Source organism: Rhincodon typus, chromosome 19, assembly GCF_021869965.1.
Source record: "Rhincodon typus isolate 14 chromosome 19, sRhiTyp1.1, whole genome shotgun sequence".
NCBI classification, from domain to species: Eukaryota; Metazoa; Chordata; class Chondrichthyes; order Orectolobiformes; family Rhincodontidae; genus Rhincodon; species Rhincodon typus.
The window spans coordinates 44,097,538-44,114,457 of record NC_063350.1 but is presented as its reverse complement, the minus strand read 5'-3'; the positions used below and the strand labels follow the sequence as shown (position 1 = coordinate 44,114,457).

The following is a 16,920-nucleotide window of genomic DNA, read 5'->3' as shown; positions in this document are numbered from 1 at the left end:
AAGGACCATTCGATAGTACTGTTAATGACCCCTTCCAACACTTTGGACATTAACAGGTCAAGTTGGATTTGTCCTGCTTTTCGTACACAGGACATAAATGGGCAATTTTCTATTTTGCCATGTAGATGTCAATATCTTGTCTAGGAGCATGGCTAGTTCTAGACCACAACATTCCAGCAATAGTACTGAAGATTTGTCAGGAACAATAGTTCTTGCAATATCCAGGAAGTGAATTAGTCAAATTGGATTATGATTGGCATCAGTAATGCTGGGGAATTCAGGAGGAGGGCTAGATGGATCATTCATTTGGCGACTCTAGTTTATGATGGTTGCAAATCCTTCAGCTTTATCTTTTGCACTTAACAAGTAAAGGTAGTAACAGCTTTGGATTTCAATGGCTGAACTAGAATTAAATTGAAACACCAAGGGAAAGGAATCTATCATTTCAACCCAAAGGGAATCAAGCCATGGGGCAAAGCTCACCCCAATGGTGTTAATGTTCCCTCATTTATACCGTGTACAATATTGACTAAAATATGTAACGAAATCATCATTCAGCATTTTGTTAGTTTATGTAGACAGTTTTATTAAATACATTTTTAATATTAATTGGTTACATTTCATCCTTTGTCTTGAAGAACATATAGTCTGTTAAAATGCACTGAATGTATGTTACAGACAGAAGTCTAAGATTCATGGATTAATATATACCAAAAGAAATGGATATTTGATTCCTAAAATCTGTGACAAAACAAAAACTGGCAAAATTCAACAACCAATTCTATTAAAGCTGCAAAAAAAAGTAAATCACAAATACATAAGAAGAAATGCAGGGAACCAAATCCCCGTTTGTCCTGAAAACAAGACTAACATTGACAGAAGTTCACTTTTTTTTTATACTTTTGGTTTTCTAAAATCTAATCCATACAATTTATCATGGCAACCCAGCAGCTACCTAAGTGAATTACTCAGCCTTACAACAACTGACACTCTTTTAAAGGGAAACCCATTCTCTGGGTGAGTCCACACAATGATGTTAAGACCTTGGCAATTCAGTTCACACAGCTCAAAACTCTTGTCTTGTACTCCTTTTTCTTACTTACTACTTACCCTGATGGCATTCTGCGTCTGAAGATGTGCATGAGGCTGTTCTAATGTTAATGACCTTAGATAAATCCTAAGTAACAGCTTAAAGACTTATAAGTATCTGCCACTCAAGATGTTTCTGATTTATCAGAACTATTTATTTCAACTTAATTGGCCTGAAAATCCTGGGTCAAGCGTCAGGATGCATCTTGTGGGAATTTAATCCAACGAGGTTCTGGGTCCGAACGATGATCTTTGATTTGCCTAACATTGGCAGATAGCTGTGCTACAATGGGCATACTTCAGGCATGAGTCTACGGAAGCAAAAAGCATTGCTTGCTGTCTGCTAATCAGACCACAGAGGACATGGACCAGGCAAGGTCCTGTAATGCCAGTCTTAATTTACAGGTCCAGATGAGACACTCCCAGTGAGGATGGTGTGTCCACGTCTTTGTTGGATTACCAGCCATTTGAGTAGAAGAAATGCTGCACCTGAACAGCTTATCCTCCTCCTCATGACACGTTAACACATAAGGGTGTGCTTGGAACAGATGGATAGTTTGACACACCTTGCCCCTCACACCCCAAAAGAAAACCCACAGATTCTCAAAGTGAAGGCTGGTATTGATGTGTTGGAACCCAAGGATATTTCCTAGGTTTACTCTCACATTCACAGTGAATCTAGATTAATCTAGTGAATCTGAAAAGACTGAAGAAATTTGGAGTCTTGTTGTAAGCTGAGTATATGCATCCAAATAGCCTACAATGCGAAAAAGTTTGGATATTCTAGTTCTACCCACCAGTTTTTTTTAAAAACCCTACATTTCATTAATAAATTTATAAATAAGATCTTCTGCTAGAGGCACTTTCTCATTGGAAGAGATCTAGACTGTGACAATCTACACTTCTGGCTACTGCACCATCTCCTGCTAGCAATCTATGATATTAACCATGGCAGACTTTGAAGAGGTGACATTCCCTGACATGGACTGTCTTTTCCTCGTCAAAGGAATCCAGTGCTGGATGCTGCAGCAGGAATGCCCATCTATTAGAGATGTTAGAACATTTGGATGAAGCCTGCCTTTATGAAGGTCACTTCAACATTTTTGAAAAAACTCACTTTCAACTTTTCAGAGACCAGGCATGATCACAACCTTCCAACGCCGGCCTATTCCCTGCTGGATCATCTTCTACCACTCTAGACTGCTCAAGATTATCTCAAATTATCATGCTGTGTTCCACTTGAGAGGTTGAAAGACTCTTCAACAGAAGGTGATATTGCCAAGACTACTCTTGACAAGGGGATCTCCTAATTCCCCTCCTGCCCTTCCACAAACCTGTTTAAGGTGATGGCTATGTTTGAGTGGACAGGGCTCAATGTTTTCTGGTCCAACAGTTCTTAGCTGACTCATTGAAGTTTTAGTGGGAGAATATCTGAATGAATGCAGAGTTTCCATGATTAATTGATTGCTGCATTTTAGCCACGAGTGGAAAGAATATTCACTTGTGATGAAGGGTGGTAAGGAGTAAAATCAAAAATACAATTCAGTTTCTTACCTAACTCAATAGAAGATGCTTCTAATTTTTTTAAAAGTATTAACTACTGAGTATTAAGTTGCAATGGAAAAAAGAAAGGCCAATTTTCATTACAAGAAAAGGTTGTTGAAGTATTGTATGGATGCTCAACTAAAAATGGAGGTCCAAACATTTCCTAATTTGGTTTGAGGTTCGCACGTATAAGATTGACTGCAACGCATACAAGCGTTGAAAGCAATGTAGGTTAAAAACATTTTTGTGCATGGTGGATCATCTGTTAGTCTATAGAAGTTTTAAGATGCATTATACATGAATTTATACCAAAAAGGTGCCACGCTACAATTCAACCATTATTATTTCTTTTTGCATTAGTATAGGACAAAACAAAAAATGCAGCCACTCAAAAATTAAGCCTGCTGTCCAAACAATGCAACATGATTTTCAGTATTCAGCTACAGCTACCAAAATATCAATGTAAACAATACAGGATCTTTTTGTCACCAATGATTCACTGCATAGGAGTCAATGAACACAATCAATCTATTAAAATTATAAAAATCTTCTAAGATCTTCAAAATTCAACATATTGTTAGCAACATCTGACCAGGCAGAATGGTGAGCACCATCCATTTCTGAAGCCACTTGGTTGCTACTCTCCAAAGTATGGTTTCTACCCCCAATTGCTGCATTACAATCTGGACATTTTGCACTTTGCATTGCACCTCCACATTCTGTGATAACATAGACATGTCCATTTGGGCACTTAAACCAATGACCTTGACGAAGGCCCATTGCTTTCACTATCATCACTCTCTCCTTCTCAGTTATAGCAAGACCAGTTTCAGGTAGAATTGATTTCAATCTTTCCATTTCCTTTTTAACAATCGTCTCATTATCTTCTGTGAATCGTTTTGTGCTTTCAAGGATCGTTTGCACAGATGCAATACCATCTTGCGTTGAAGAGTCTAGCTTCCTGCCTGATGCCATGGTACACCGAACGTAAAGGTCAGAAAGATACGTTAGCCTCTGAATTTCATTTTGCAGATCAGTAAGCTCCTGTTCTGTGAATCTCCCTCGGGGTTTATCAATCCATTTTAGACATTCATGCAACTTAGTTTTGAATTTCATTTTCATCAGCAAATTTAGTCCTTCCGCTTGATGTTTAAGTTCAGCAATTCTAGTGAGAAACACAATTTTATTTTCAATCACACTCAGACCCTGTAGTGGCAGGGGGCTCTGTAGTGCAAAAGCTAAGTCTCTATTGTGTTTTGGAAGCTGTTCAACTATTATAGAGTGCCTCTTGAGTTCTAACTCTAACCGTTGCCTAATTTGGTTATTTTTCTCTGTATCTCCTTGGACAATCTTCTTCACTTTTTCAATTTCACTGAGACTGTTTTTTATTATCGCCCCATAGCGAAGATTCTTCCGGATGGGCATTCGACACTTAGGACAGTCCTTCAGCTTTATGGCTGTCTTATCGTCTTCTGGCTCCTGTTTCATATATTGGTCAAATGCAGTCACCTCAAAAATATGGCTGCAGTCTTCTAGCTGAACGAATCTCGCATTAGGCTCATCTTCATCCCCAAAGAAAATTTCAGTGAGCTCGGCATGGTGGCACACACGACACAATTTGGGGCAAGGCTCGCCACAGAGTCCAACACATGGGTGCTTACATTTAAGGAGTTTTTTGCAAGGCTTGTTACAAGGTGGCCTGTCACATGGTTCTGAACAGAGCTTATGACACTTGTAGTGCTGACAGACCCACTCACAGGGCTCCACACAAGGAGTACACAGCTCCCCACACTTCCTGCTACATTTACTGTGCTTGCATAAGTTTTCACAGCGTCGCTGGCATGGCGGGCACTCTTTTGTGCAGGGCTCCAAGCACTCGTGTGAACAGATTAGTAACCGTCTGCAAGGCTGCTTGCAATTTTCATGAAAGCGGCCTTCGTAGCAATGATGACAAGATCCTGGACATTGGTGACCACAGTCCAGAAGTGTTTTGCATTTTTCTTTGCAAGGAACACACGTTCCAATCTTTGTGGCCTCTTTGATGCAGCAGTCTACCTGCTGGACATGATTACATTTCAGGGTTATTGATACTTTTCTGGTGCACATTGCACATTCCTCGCCACAAGCCGCAGCACATTTGTGGCCACAGCACAGGATTTTGGAACATGGTTCCTTACAGACAAAATCCTCTGGCTTCATAGAACAAGGCACCTTTTGCAAGTGTCCACACTGCGGAATCACTTTATCGACCTTTACTTGGCATTTGCCACATTTCTCGTAGCAGGACTTTGCACACCTATGTCCATCTGCACAAAGTACTTTCTGACATGGTTTTAAACAGTTAAATTGTTTGTGCTCCATATCGTACGGATGACATGCTCTAGTACAAACATGGCCACAATCTAGCCTGTATGCACAAGGTAGGCTGCAGCCTCCCTCAGGCACTTTGTTGAAATCTTCTGCTTTGGACACAAGTGTCATAGTTTTAGGGTGATTCTGACAGGTCAACATCAGTGAGGGACCGATATTGGCCTTTTCATGCAGGGTATGCATGATCTTGCTCCAAAGAGGAACATTTGCCAGAATGCTCATGTTTCCTATGCAGTAAAGACCTTTCTTAGCCCGAGAGAGAGCAACACAGACCCTGTTTGCTATTTGCAAGAATCCGACTTTGCCTGACTTATTGCTTCTCACAAGTGAAAGCAGAATAATATCGTTTTCCTCCCCCTGGTATTTGTCGACCACGTGCACTTTCACACCAGCAAATTTCTTGGACGGCATCATCTTGCGCAAAGTGAAGAGCTGTCCTGTATATGTGGTAAGGATGGTGATCTGAGAGGGTGCATAGTCCTGACAGATGAGATAGTGACACAAGGCTACAACAAAGGCAGCTTCGTGCAGATTCTGATGACTCTTCCCATCCTGGATTTCCTCTTCAGGGTAATTGTGTTCCACAAAATACAGGTTTGAAGACACTCCCTGTTGACAAATTATGGGAATGAAGATTTTAAAAAAAATGCGAAGAAAATGTCAATGCAACAAATTCCACAACTGACTAGAATTGCCTTATGCAGAACACATAACAAGTTGATAATAAATAGATGACTGAACACATCTATGTTGATGAGAAATTACAGAAACCTTCTTTGAAAGACCCTGTTTAAAACGGAACTGGCACAAAGCCTGTCATTCTTTTGCAAGAGGCTTGAGGGCTTTAATTTTGAAATACTTCAGATTATTACACATACAATGAACATTTTCAAAAAGTGAAATTAAATTGTACAGGCTATGCCATTGTACACACTACATCACAGATATATATTAGTAACATTAATCACTTGAATTCAGTCATGTACTAGCGTTAAGGGGAAGTGCTGATTTGTGCCAGCTTGAATGCATTTGAAATAATGTCCAGTTCAGTCTCAGTCTGAGATTTTTCCAACTGAACCGTTGGCAGGCTATGTTATTCAGGCTGCTTCTTTAAAACAGGGTTGGCAGGGATAGAACAGGGATCAATACAGGCATATTCATTACAAGGTTGTAGATTTTAAGCTACTTTTGTTATTCTAATGACAAAGATAGGAAGCCTTTATGCTTACATCCTTCATTCCTTTATCCTAATGTTCATTTTCACATGTACTAACCTTCATAATCTTGACGTCATCTACATCCTTGCTACTCATCTCTAACTTTTACCAAGTTCCATCCACTTCTCACACATGTTTGCTGACCAACATTGGCCTCTGGTTAAGCTAAGCTAAGCTTGTATTTTTTGAAATTCTCAGCCTTATTGTCAAATCTCTTCATGGCCTCAACAGTCTCTAGCTCTGTAACCTCCTCCATAAGGCCTGTGCTCCTCTAATTCTGTCCTCGAGCAGCCCTAATTGATGGTTATATTTTAAGTTACAATGACAGCTTTCCAAAGTGTGGGTCATAAACACAAGTGGGGTCCAGAGCTTCAACTTTGGGATTGAGAGTACTGAACCATAATGGCTGATGTGGACATCTATCCTTCTCCCCTCACCACTTTCACAGGTTTCTCCTCCCACTCCCAGCTTGTCACTTATAGTTCAGATTGAGAGTTCACGACAACACTCACGCCTCGAAGTGGTGTCACAGTGGGAAAGCACTGGAATATAGGAAAATAGGAACAGCAGTAGGCTATTCAGCCTTCCGTGTTATTCAATACAATCATGGTCGATCAAACATTACAATGCCTTTTACTCATTCCAACCCAAATGTCACTGGTAATCAGAAATCTATCAAGCTCTACCTTAAAAATACCCAAAGACTGAGCTTCCACAGCACTCTGTAACAGAGAATTCCAAAGGATCACAACCCACTGAGTAAATATAAAATCTCCCCCTCTTGGATCTAAATGGAAACCCATTTATTTTTAACTTGTATCTCCTGGTTCTAAACTTCCCAACCCATGGGAACATCTTACTTGTATCTACCCTATCTATCCCTTTAAGTATTTTGTAGGTTTTAATGAGATCACCTCTCATTCTTCAAAACTCTTGCGAATACAGGCAGAGCTTGCCCAATCTTCTTCATAGAACAGTTCTACCATCCGAGAAATAAGTTGGTAAACCTTCATTGCATGCTCTCCACAACAGTAATATTTTTCCTGAGATAAGGAGGCCAAAATTGCACACAGCACTCCAGGTGCAGTCTAACCAAGCTGCTATACAATTGAAGCAAGACTTCACTACTTCTGGACTCAAGTCCTCTTGCATTAAAAACTAGCATCCTATTAGTCTCCCTGATTGTTTGCTGTCCCTGCACATTAGCCTTCAGTGACTTAACAACAAGGATACAAGGACAACAACACACATGTACTTTTATATATCCAAAATTTCTAACATCCTACCATTTAAGAAATACTCTGCACAGCTGATTCTCCTACCAATGTGAATAACCTCATATTTTTTCCATGTTATATTCCATCTTCTACATTCTTTCCATTATTAAGCCTGTTCATATTTTCCCAGGGCCCTGTTATGCCTTCCTTACAAAATACATTCCCCCTTAGCTCTGTATCATCTGCAAATTTGGAAATATTACATTTGGTTCCCACCTCCAAATCATTGATATATAATGGCGAACAGCTAGGGCCCAAGCACTGACCCTTGCGGTATCCCACTAGTCACAATCTGCTAAAATGAGACTGCCCCATTCATTACTACTCACTGTTTTCTCTTTGTTAGTCAGTCATTAATTTATACCAGTACATTACATGTGATTCCATGTGCTTAGACATAGTTAACTAGTCTCCCATGGGGTACTTTATCAAACTCTTCCAAAAATCATGTATACAATGTCTATTTGTTCTCTTTTATCAATATTGTTGACAAAAGCTTCAAAAATAAAATAAAAAACTCCAACAAGTTGAACACAATTTCCTATGTCTGGAACCATTGCCCTAAACCATGGAAGTCTCTCCTTAAATCTGTCTGCTTTTTAATCTCTCATTCCTCCTTGAAGATAATACTTAAAAGCTACTTTGTTGACCAAGTGTTTGGTCATCTGCCCTAATACCATTTTACATGAATTAAGTGTCAAAATGGTGTTACATTGATTAAGTTTCAAATTAGCTTTATAAACACACCTTTGAAGGGGCATTTCATTACATTAAAGGCGCTATATGAATGAAAGTGTGGACGAAAAGTTTTTATAATCATAAATGCCTCAGTGAGTTCTCTAAGTTACTGCAATGGTCAGAGTAAAATTGCATTCCATATTATCCAATTTAGACTTGTTCCATTCCTCTCAAAATGGTTTATTCACAAATATAGAAATGCAGATCAAACCTTGATATTTTCATAATTCATTACAGATGGGTGATTCTCTAGCTGTTCATAGATATGAGGACTCAATAATGCAGCTATTTCGGGTCTCATGCGATGCTGAAACAAATAAAATTCATGACAGAATTAACTTTTTTCCAAAATGTTAACCTCCCACATACAATCACGGTCACTATTCTGTAGATATTAAACTCATGGGGAAATGTTATGGTTTGTAGCATGTTGTGAGTATCTTCTTAGTTCTAATAGAGTCTGTTACTCCTGTGTGTAAGACTTGGCTTGTGCACCTATATCTCCTTGTATGCAAGCATCACCTTGTAGCTTGGGCAAGATAAGCATGTCTTAAGAATGTCGTAAGAACGTGACTAACTTTTTTAAAAATAGTGTTCATGGGCAGGGCCAGATTTATTGTCCATCCCCATCAACCCGGACAAGGTGGTGAGCTACATTTTTGAACCACTGTAGTGCACAAGGTATATGTACAGGGGAGGTTAGTGCTAGCCAAGCATAAGGCCACCAATCAGCTTCAGGTATGCACAAGCATGTATGGTTTGCAAAAGGGGAGACACCAAAAAACATATTAAACATCATGATGACTCTGCAGAGTCAACACAAATGCAATCCTCAGAGTGAAGGAGCAGAAGGTTCAAAATCACAGCTTTATGTAGTAGTTCCCAGGTCTGGTCTAGTCAGTCATCACCAAGTACCTTTCAGAGACTATAAAGCATAGATAATGCCCCAAAAATTAGTATTCTGAATGCTCCATGTTAACATTTGACAATTTTAACACTACTAGTGTTTCATATGGGTTACTTATTCATTACACAGTCATGACAGACATGTACTTTCTTCAAGGAAAGGGAATGTTGTCTTAGTATGCTTGCTAATATCTTTAAATAAGTCTACTTTATATATGATTATATAACTAGTTATGTCATAACAGGAACTGAGGAAATGTCACATGATGTAGCTGTCGATTTGGTTAACCTGCACAATGAACAGCACATCAAACAGCCTCCAAAAAGATCAGTGTTCAATCTCTATGTTTTACCTTCAGCTTTGATTGTTTAAGTTAGACACAGAGATAATACAATAAATATTATCTTGAGAAACAGGGCACTACTGGAGCTAGTATGATGCTCCACCCCACACCTTACGCACCAAATGTGAACAGCTTACAACTTACTTTCTCATCAAGATCAACATCAACTCTGCAGTTACATCCTTCCATTCCTCTTGCCCTTGTAAAGATCTTTGACTTTAAAGACATTTGCATTGCAATAAGGAACATTTGTAAATTGTTTTAAATTCACTGGGTTTCACTTCAATTTTAAGCCAGATTTCCAAAGTTGCCCATAGTTTTGCTGCATTCTTCTGGTCATCCTCAAAGAGACTGGAAGCACGACTCCTATGGAGACCTTCAATTCTGAAAGTAACCTTAACTTTGATAGCTTGCTCCTCTGGATCAATAACTTTGTGATTTTTAGAGGCATAGTTCAATTGCCTACTTAAATAGTCTGTACTCTGGATGTTTTCCAGTCCACCTTTGGACATCTTGCAGTGACTACTTCAGCATGTTATTTTCTCCTTGAAGAAGGGACTGTTGCTTTAAAAGTCGTAGTGAATTGTGATGGCAGCAGAGCGGAGAATGAGCCACACCCTGTGCGGGTGAGCTGGCAGCACGAGCTTTTAGCTTGCAGGCAAGAGGAGCCCTGGCATCATGGTTAATTAATAGTGGGCAAATATACTGATGGTAGAAAGAACTTGGCGTCAAAGAAACAAGACTGCACCGAACTCTGTACCTGAAATTGCCATTGCTTTTCTTTGCTGGCTCAGCTAAACCAGGGAGTACACTCAATTACACTACTGACACAGTCACTCTTGGAGGTAAAACTGGAGATCTATTTTCACCTTTTCACAAGGAGGTTCCAATTTAAATAATTGTTTTCAGTGAGTACTCAATGTTATTGCCTCAATACAGGTTCCGCTATGTTGTACTTTCCATTACCAACATGTACACAAAACTGAAACAGACATAGGGATTGAACACATATCTTTAATGAGGCTTCTTCTTACTGCTGTTGTTGTACTGCCCACTGTGCAAACTAAGTAAGGTGGCTACTGGCTCACAAGGCATTGTTTCATTTCATATTATGAAATAACTGTTTACATACTGATATATTTAACTTTGTGGTGTTCACAACGGTATCGATCCAAGTTATTTTGTTTTTTGGAACAGCAACAACAGCAGGACCACACTGTCACAAGCATGAGCTACACCCAAAACGCTGCTGGGATTTCTTGGTTCTGTAGCAGACATTTGACAGCTGACCCTGTTGCTGTAGCATTGCACTGACGTGTGCATGACAAATGTGGAAACCATAGGAACATAATTGCTGGGAATGTTTGAACAATTACCATGCAGCAAGAACTTAGGAAGCTGCGCTTCAACTAGCTCTCATCTGCTCTTTACACCTGCTCACAGAAAGGAGGAGTTTGTGTCTGGGGAGGTTTTGCTCATCACAAATTCCTGTGCGAATGTTCACTTTAGATTAATACAAACAGCAGGAGGGAATTTTTCAGCTCCATCAAAAAGCAATTTATTATTTGTGTGGCTGTACTAGCTACTAAAGTAGCAGTTCTTGAGAAATTAGTGACAGGAACTGTGAGATTTAACCTCCCTGAAAGCCTGATATTGATCTATCAATTTTTGTAATGTCATAGTTAGAAAATGTTACCCTTTTAATTGCTTCTACCTAAATTAAAGCTATGTTCCAACAGCATTGAGACCAGGCTGTTGAAATATTTTTACATTTCATCAACTCTCACCTGATAATCTAGTCGTACATATGGAACATTGACTTTTACAAGACGTTCAAACAAAGACACTTCCAGATAGAAGTTTCTGGCCAGATCGTACACTGTAGCACTAGGTCGAAGCTGTCAGGGAAGCATGAAAGATTAATGACTGGAGTTAAAAGACACAAAAAAAACAAGAAATTCACATAATTGGCCCATAATGAGTAATCAGACAGACACATCCAAAACTCCTTGAAGTCTGTAAAGAATTTTTTTTCAATAACACACGTAAGATGTTGAGATGACATTTCATAGTAGTCAGTGGATGATCACCAAGAAAACCATACAGTCTGCAGCTTGGCACATTTAAAGAGAAATCATGTGTAGTATACTATAGATTTTAGGCAAGTTTTTGTTAAATCATAATATATTGAAATTAATGAACATTCTTTTGGATGTTCGGCCCAGTCTGGCATAGGTTTGTGTTAAATAGCATTTTCATTGAAGTAGTTCCTAGTTTAGGTGGTTACAGCTGCTGTATGACAGGACAGGCTGCTGACTGCGGCAATGTTGTCTTGTTGTTTAAAACCTAGACATTTCAGTGGGCTATCTTAGATTTTGTAGATCCTGTTACATCATTCAAAAAAAACACACATTGCTAATATTTAAATAAGTGAGCAACAAATGAAGTCAAAAAAGTTGTGGCAAGGACAAAATGATTCACATTGAATATATGTACAGGACCCCTGGGCAAAATTGTGCTCATCTTTACAATCCATGAGCATCAAAAAAAAATTAGATTTTTTTTGGTTCTATTTTGAGGTTGATGACAAAAGCTCACTTTATGGACAAGCGGAGCCAAAATGATGAGAAAGCAAGTTCAAAAATAGTAAAATAAAAGAAGTTATTTGTGTTTGCTTGTACATCTGCTCTTCAGAGATGACAGCATGCCACAAGAAGTGGAATGTAGGAAGAAGGAAGAAAAGGGTGGTGGTGGAGGGTTATTTTTCAGACTGGACGCTTGTGACCAGTGATGTTCTGCAGGGATCGATGCTGGGTCCACTTTTGTTTGTCATTTATATAAACGGTTTGGATGAGAAGATTGGAGGCATGGTTATAAGTTTGTGGATAACACCAAAGTTGACGGTATAGTAAACAGTGAAGAAGGTTATCTAAGATTACAAAAAGATCTTAATCAATTGGGTCAATGGGCTAAGGAGTGGCAGATACAGTTTAATTTGGATAAATGCGAGGTATTGCATTTTGGTAGAACAAACAAGGGTAGAACTTATACAATAGGAGTGTTGTAGAACAGAGAAGCATAGGGGTTCAGGTACATTATTCTTTGAAATTTGCTTCACAGGTAGATAAGTTGGTTAAGGAGGCGTTTAGCACGCTTGCCTTCATTGCTCAGATCTTTGAGTATAGGAGTTGGGACGTCATATTGAGGTTGTACAGAAAGTTGGTAAGGCTGCTTCTGGAATGCTAGTTGTCCCTGCTATAGGAAGGATATTATTCAATTGGAGAGGGCTCAGAAAAGATTTACCAGGAGGTTGCAGGGAATGGAGGGTTTGAGTTATAAAGAGAGACTGGGACTTTTTCATTGGAGCATAAGAGGTTGAGATTTATAAATCGTGAGGGGCATACATAAGGTGAGTGGCAATGGTCTTTTTCCTAGGGTGCGGGAGTTCAAAACTAGGAAACATACTTTTAAGGTGCGAGGAGAAAGTTTTAAAAAAGGACATGAGGGGCAACTTCTTTTTTACACAGGGAGTGTTTCATGTGTGGAATGAACTGCCAGAGGAAGTGGTGGATGCAGGTACAGTTATAAACATTTAAAAGACGTTTGAATAAGTTCATGAATAGGAAAGGTTTGGAGGGATATGGGCTAAACACAGGCAAGTGGGACTAGTTTAGTTTGGGAACATGGTTGGAGTGGACTAGCTGGACTGAAAGGTCTATTTCCATGCTGTATGACACTAAGGCCATTTTTGCACTTGTCATTTAGAAGATAAAATTTTAGAAAACACATCAAGTATTGTGACTTGATGACTACAAGCTTTGATATGAATTTTCCAATGCAACTGGTAAAGCTAAATACAAGAAGGTATTTCTATATGGGCACACTATTACCTTAGTTTGGCTTGTTAGCACAAACTCTGCAGCATATCCTGCTGGAAGCATATGTTGCTATTAGTGTTGGTTGTTCCATTTCTGTATCCTAAATCTATCTTTAATTTGCTATCTATTGCAAGATGCATGTAAATGTTGTCACATAAAATGAAGCAAAATGAGGTTCTTAACAATGAATAGGTTTTACCAATAAAAGAATCCTGGAGATTTTATTGGAAATCTATAATTTGGCACAAACATCAGTTTCCATCTTTCCCTCCTGGGCCCTTTCCCTGTTCAGATGTGGAAGAACTCAGCTCACTGATTAGAAGTTTTAATAACCCACCCACCAAATTAACGAAGTTACAAACGATGCTTACGAGAAGTGAGGAAAAGTGGAGAAAGAAGGGAGGGAACTAAATCAAAAGTGTTGGACGGGGAGATAAGGCACTCCAATCCCCAAAGTTCCCACCACTCTTAAACCTATGACGCTACTGGTAAACTAAAAAACAGTTTTCTTTTAAATTTCATAATCATACTGTAGTGATTGTAACGAGGTCAGCCAGCTGGACAGTATAGAATATGAGTTCCCTCAGTGAAGCTGTTAATCTGGTCCAAACAAGGAAATATGGCTGACACAAAAGGTTGAATGTCAAGGATATTGAGCCTGGAATGCCTGACTTAGTGAGAGGCATCGCTATTGTCAAAGCCTATGCATTTGCAAATAAAGGATCATTGGTGATGGGATGCTAGCCTCTGAAGAGTTAGTTCACATACACTATTTTGTAATGCATTGATAATATTATGGACCAGACCAACCCCCCCGCTTTAATATATCAAGAAGGTAGCCTTGACCCTAGCTTTTATATTATTCAAAGTGTAAGGTGATGTGTTCCAGATGTAATTCAATTGGTTACACTCTGCAGCTTTAAGCAAAACACACTTTATTCTTACCCTACAGCTAAAATAAAAACAAAAGAAAGAAGAATTGGTATAACTATAACTCTACTGAAAAAAACTTAGAAAAATAGATTATATAAACTATGAAACAGCAACCATTCCAATATAGTAAAACCCATAAACACACCCTGGGCAGAGGCAAACTCAGTAAACTAGATTGTTTCTCCAGTCCAGTAGGAAAGAACACCAAGAGAAAGTTCTGCTAGACAGCGAGGTATGGCAGCTTCCAAAACCCCAATAACTACTGAAAGCTAAACTAAAACTCTGGCTCTATGGGAGCCTGACTCCACCCATTCACATTGCTTCGATTGTTCCAACTTTATAAGAAAAACCCAAGACCTCACAAGTTGTTTACTTTATTGGCTTGGATGAGACAGTTCAGTTCAAAACCTCTCTTTCAGAGAAGGGACAAAATACATCTTTTAAAGCCATAGTATTTTCACAATAAACACAACTTATAATAATGTCAAAATAAATTACTTCAAAAGGAAAACTGTAATATAACCCTGGTAATATGAAAATCTAATGACTATTGTTATGGACCAGCCCAGACCTCCTCAATATATATTAAGAATGTAATCTAGACATTAACTTTTTTATTTTTAAAGGTAAATGTGAGGTGCTGTGTTCCAGATGTTATTCAATAGGTTAAACTACACAATATTAAGCAAAACGCAATTTATTCAAACACTACAGTTAAAATACAACAAAAGAAAGAGGAACTTGGAATAACTTAACTCTATTGGAAAACTTAACAGAATAATAGTTACAGTAACTATTACTAATTAACTTTTGCAATATAGTAACATCCCAAATACACACCCTTGGTAAAAGGCAAATTCAGAAAACAGATTGTCTCACATGCAGTTTACTAATCCAGGAGGAAAGAACATCAAAAGATAATTCTGAGGGAGATTGTAGCAGCTGGGAAAGACTCACTGCCTTCCAACACTGCTGGGACCCCATCAACAACTGCTGAACACTAAAACTAAAATCCTTGATTCTGTGGGTGGGAGCTTGACCACACCTACTCAGGCTGCTTCAATTGTTCCACTTTTTTAAAAAAAAACCCAAGGCTTCACAAGTCCTTTATCTTCTCAAAGACAGCTCACCACCTGTCCCTCAATCTCTCTCTAAAAGAAATCAGGACAAAACACATCTCTTAAAGCCATCGTCACACTATCACCTACTTTCAATCAACTCTGACGTTGTTATGTTTGACCCTTAAAAGGACCTGTACTTTGAACTATGACAGTAGCTCCCCAACCTCCCTAAACTGCTTTGAAAGAGAAGAGGACAAGATCAAAGAAACCAGTAAGCAATGCTTTACTAGATGAAATGAGCAGTCAAATAAATGGCAAAAAGGGAAGAGCAATTATACTGACCTGCTGATGATCCCCAATCAGAATAAGATGTTGGCAAGCACTGCTGAGGGTTGTTATTAAATGAGCTTCCAGAACCTCAGCTGCTTCCTCTACCACAACAATGCGGGGTCTTAGCTCCTGGAGTACCTTCCTGTATTTCGCTGCACCTATTTGCATGGATGATTCAAGTCAATACTTTCAGTCATGAAGTCACAACTCATGATTTTTTGTACAAAAGTAAAGTGCTGCAGATGCTGAGAGGCTGAAATAAAAACAAGAATTGCTAGAAATACTGAGCAGATCAGGTAGCATCTCAGAACAGAAAAACCGAGATAACATTTTTTGATCTGTGACGTTTCATCAGGATTGCAGATCTGCAGAAAGATTATTAACTTGAAATTTTAAGCAGAACTTTTGTAATGAGCTGGATTTGGGGACAGGTGTGAGTAAGCCTAGAATTTCTCACCAATGGTTGGCATATCAGTTCTCAGCACAGGTCACATTTCTGGTCATTTTCCAGGAGGTTAGGCCAAGTTCAGAATAGAAACTTCATGTCTTCAATTTATTGTGGACCAGACCAAACCCCCTCAAAACACATCAAGAGATTGCCTAAGCCTGAACTTTTATCGTATTTAGAGGCAAATGTAAGGCGCTATGTTCAAGACATGATTTGACATGACATGACTTAAATCTTGCAACGGGTGACAAATCCAGGAGGGTTGAAGGAATTTTCAACTGCTACAATCACCACAATGTGATCATGGATGCTGTTGACTACCAGGAGAAGTTGCTGTGCAGTTTTTATATATGGATTGTCAACAACGCGCAATGATGACCTTTTGTCACAATCTATTGCTTGGTTATGTGTCACAAAACCCAAAGAGATGATACATCCAAGCAATGTTAAAGTCAATCAGATAAAGAGCCAAATATAAGAGTTATGATTACAATAAGAGGAAGTTAAAAGGTTTGCCAAGCACCTAGAATGTTCATCAGCAAATATTGAGTATGTGTTTCTGGTTCATCAGGTGAGATTCTCTTCTTTCAGGCAGAACTCCTCCCAGCCTAACCTCAATCCTGACTCACTTCTCTCCACAGGGAGGTCATTTGATAATCGTGGTGGTCTCTTGACAATGTTCGGCAATAAAACCAAAATGAAAAAGACAGGCTTTTAAGGAAGCAGAAGTGACCCAAATATCAGGGAATCGTTGGCCTTGTAGGTTTTAGGAGAGGTTTAAGTC

The 16,920-nt window shown here is 38.9% G+C and overlaps 1 protein-coding gene across 4 annotated transcripts in view; it reads right to left on the bottom strand.

The window, feature by feature from the left end:
- Window positions 1-560: 560 nt before the first annotated feature.
- Window positions 561-16,920, bottom strand: part of znfx1 (zinc finger, NFX1-type containing 1) — a 121,034-nt gene continuing 104,674 nt past the window's right edge. For all 4 annotated transcript variants that reach the window (XM_020532912.2, XM_048608304.1, XM_048608306.1 and 1 more), the window contains exons 11-14: window positions 15,701-15,846; window positions 11,274-11,384; window positions 8,448-8,543; window positions 561-5,613 (exon numbers count right to left, since the gene is read on the bottom strand). In XM_020532912.2, coding sequence (XP_020388501.2) covers window positions 3,172-5,613; window positions 8,448-8,543; window positions 11,274-11,384; window positions 15,701-15,846 — 2,795 coding nt within the window. In that variant the 3' untranslated portion in view covers window positions 561-3,171. The remainder of the gene's footprint in view (window positions 5,614-8,447; window positions 8,544-11,273; window positions 11,385-15,700; window positions 15,847-16,920) is intronic.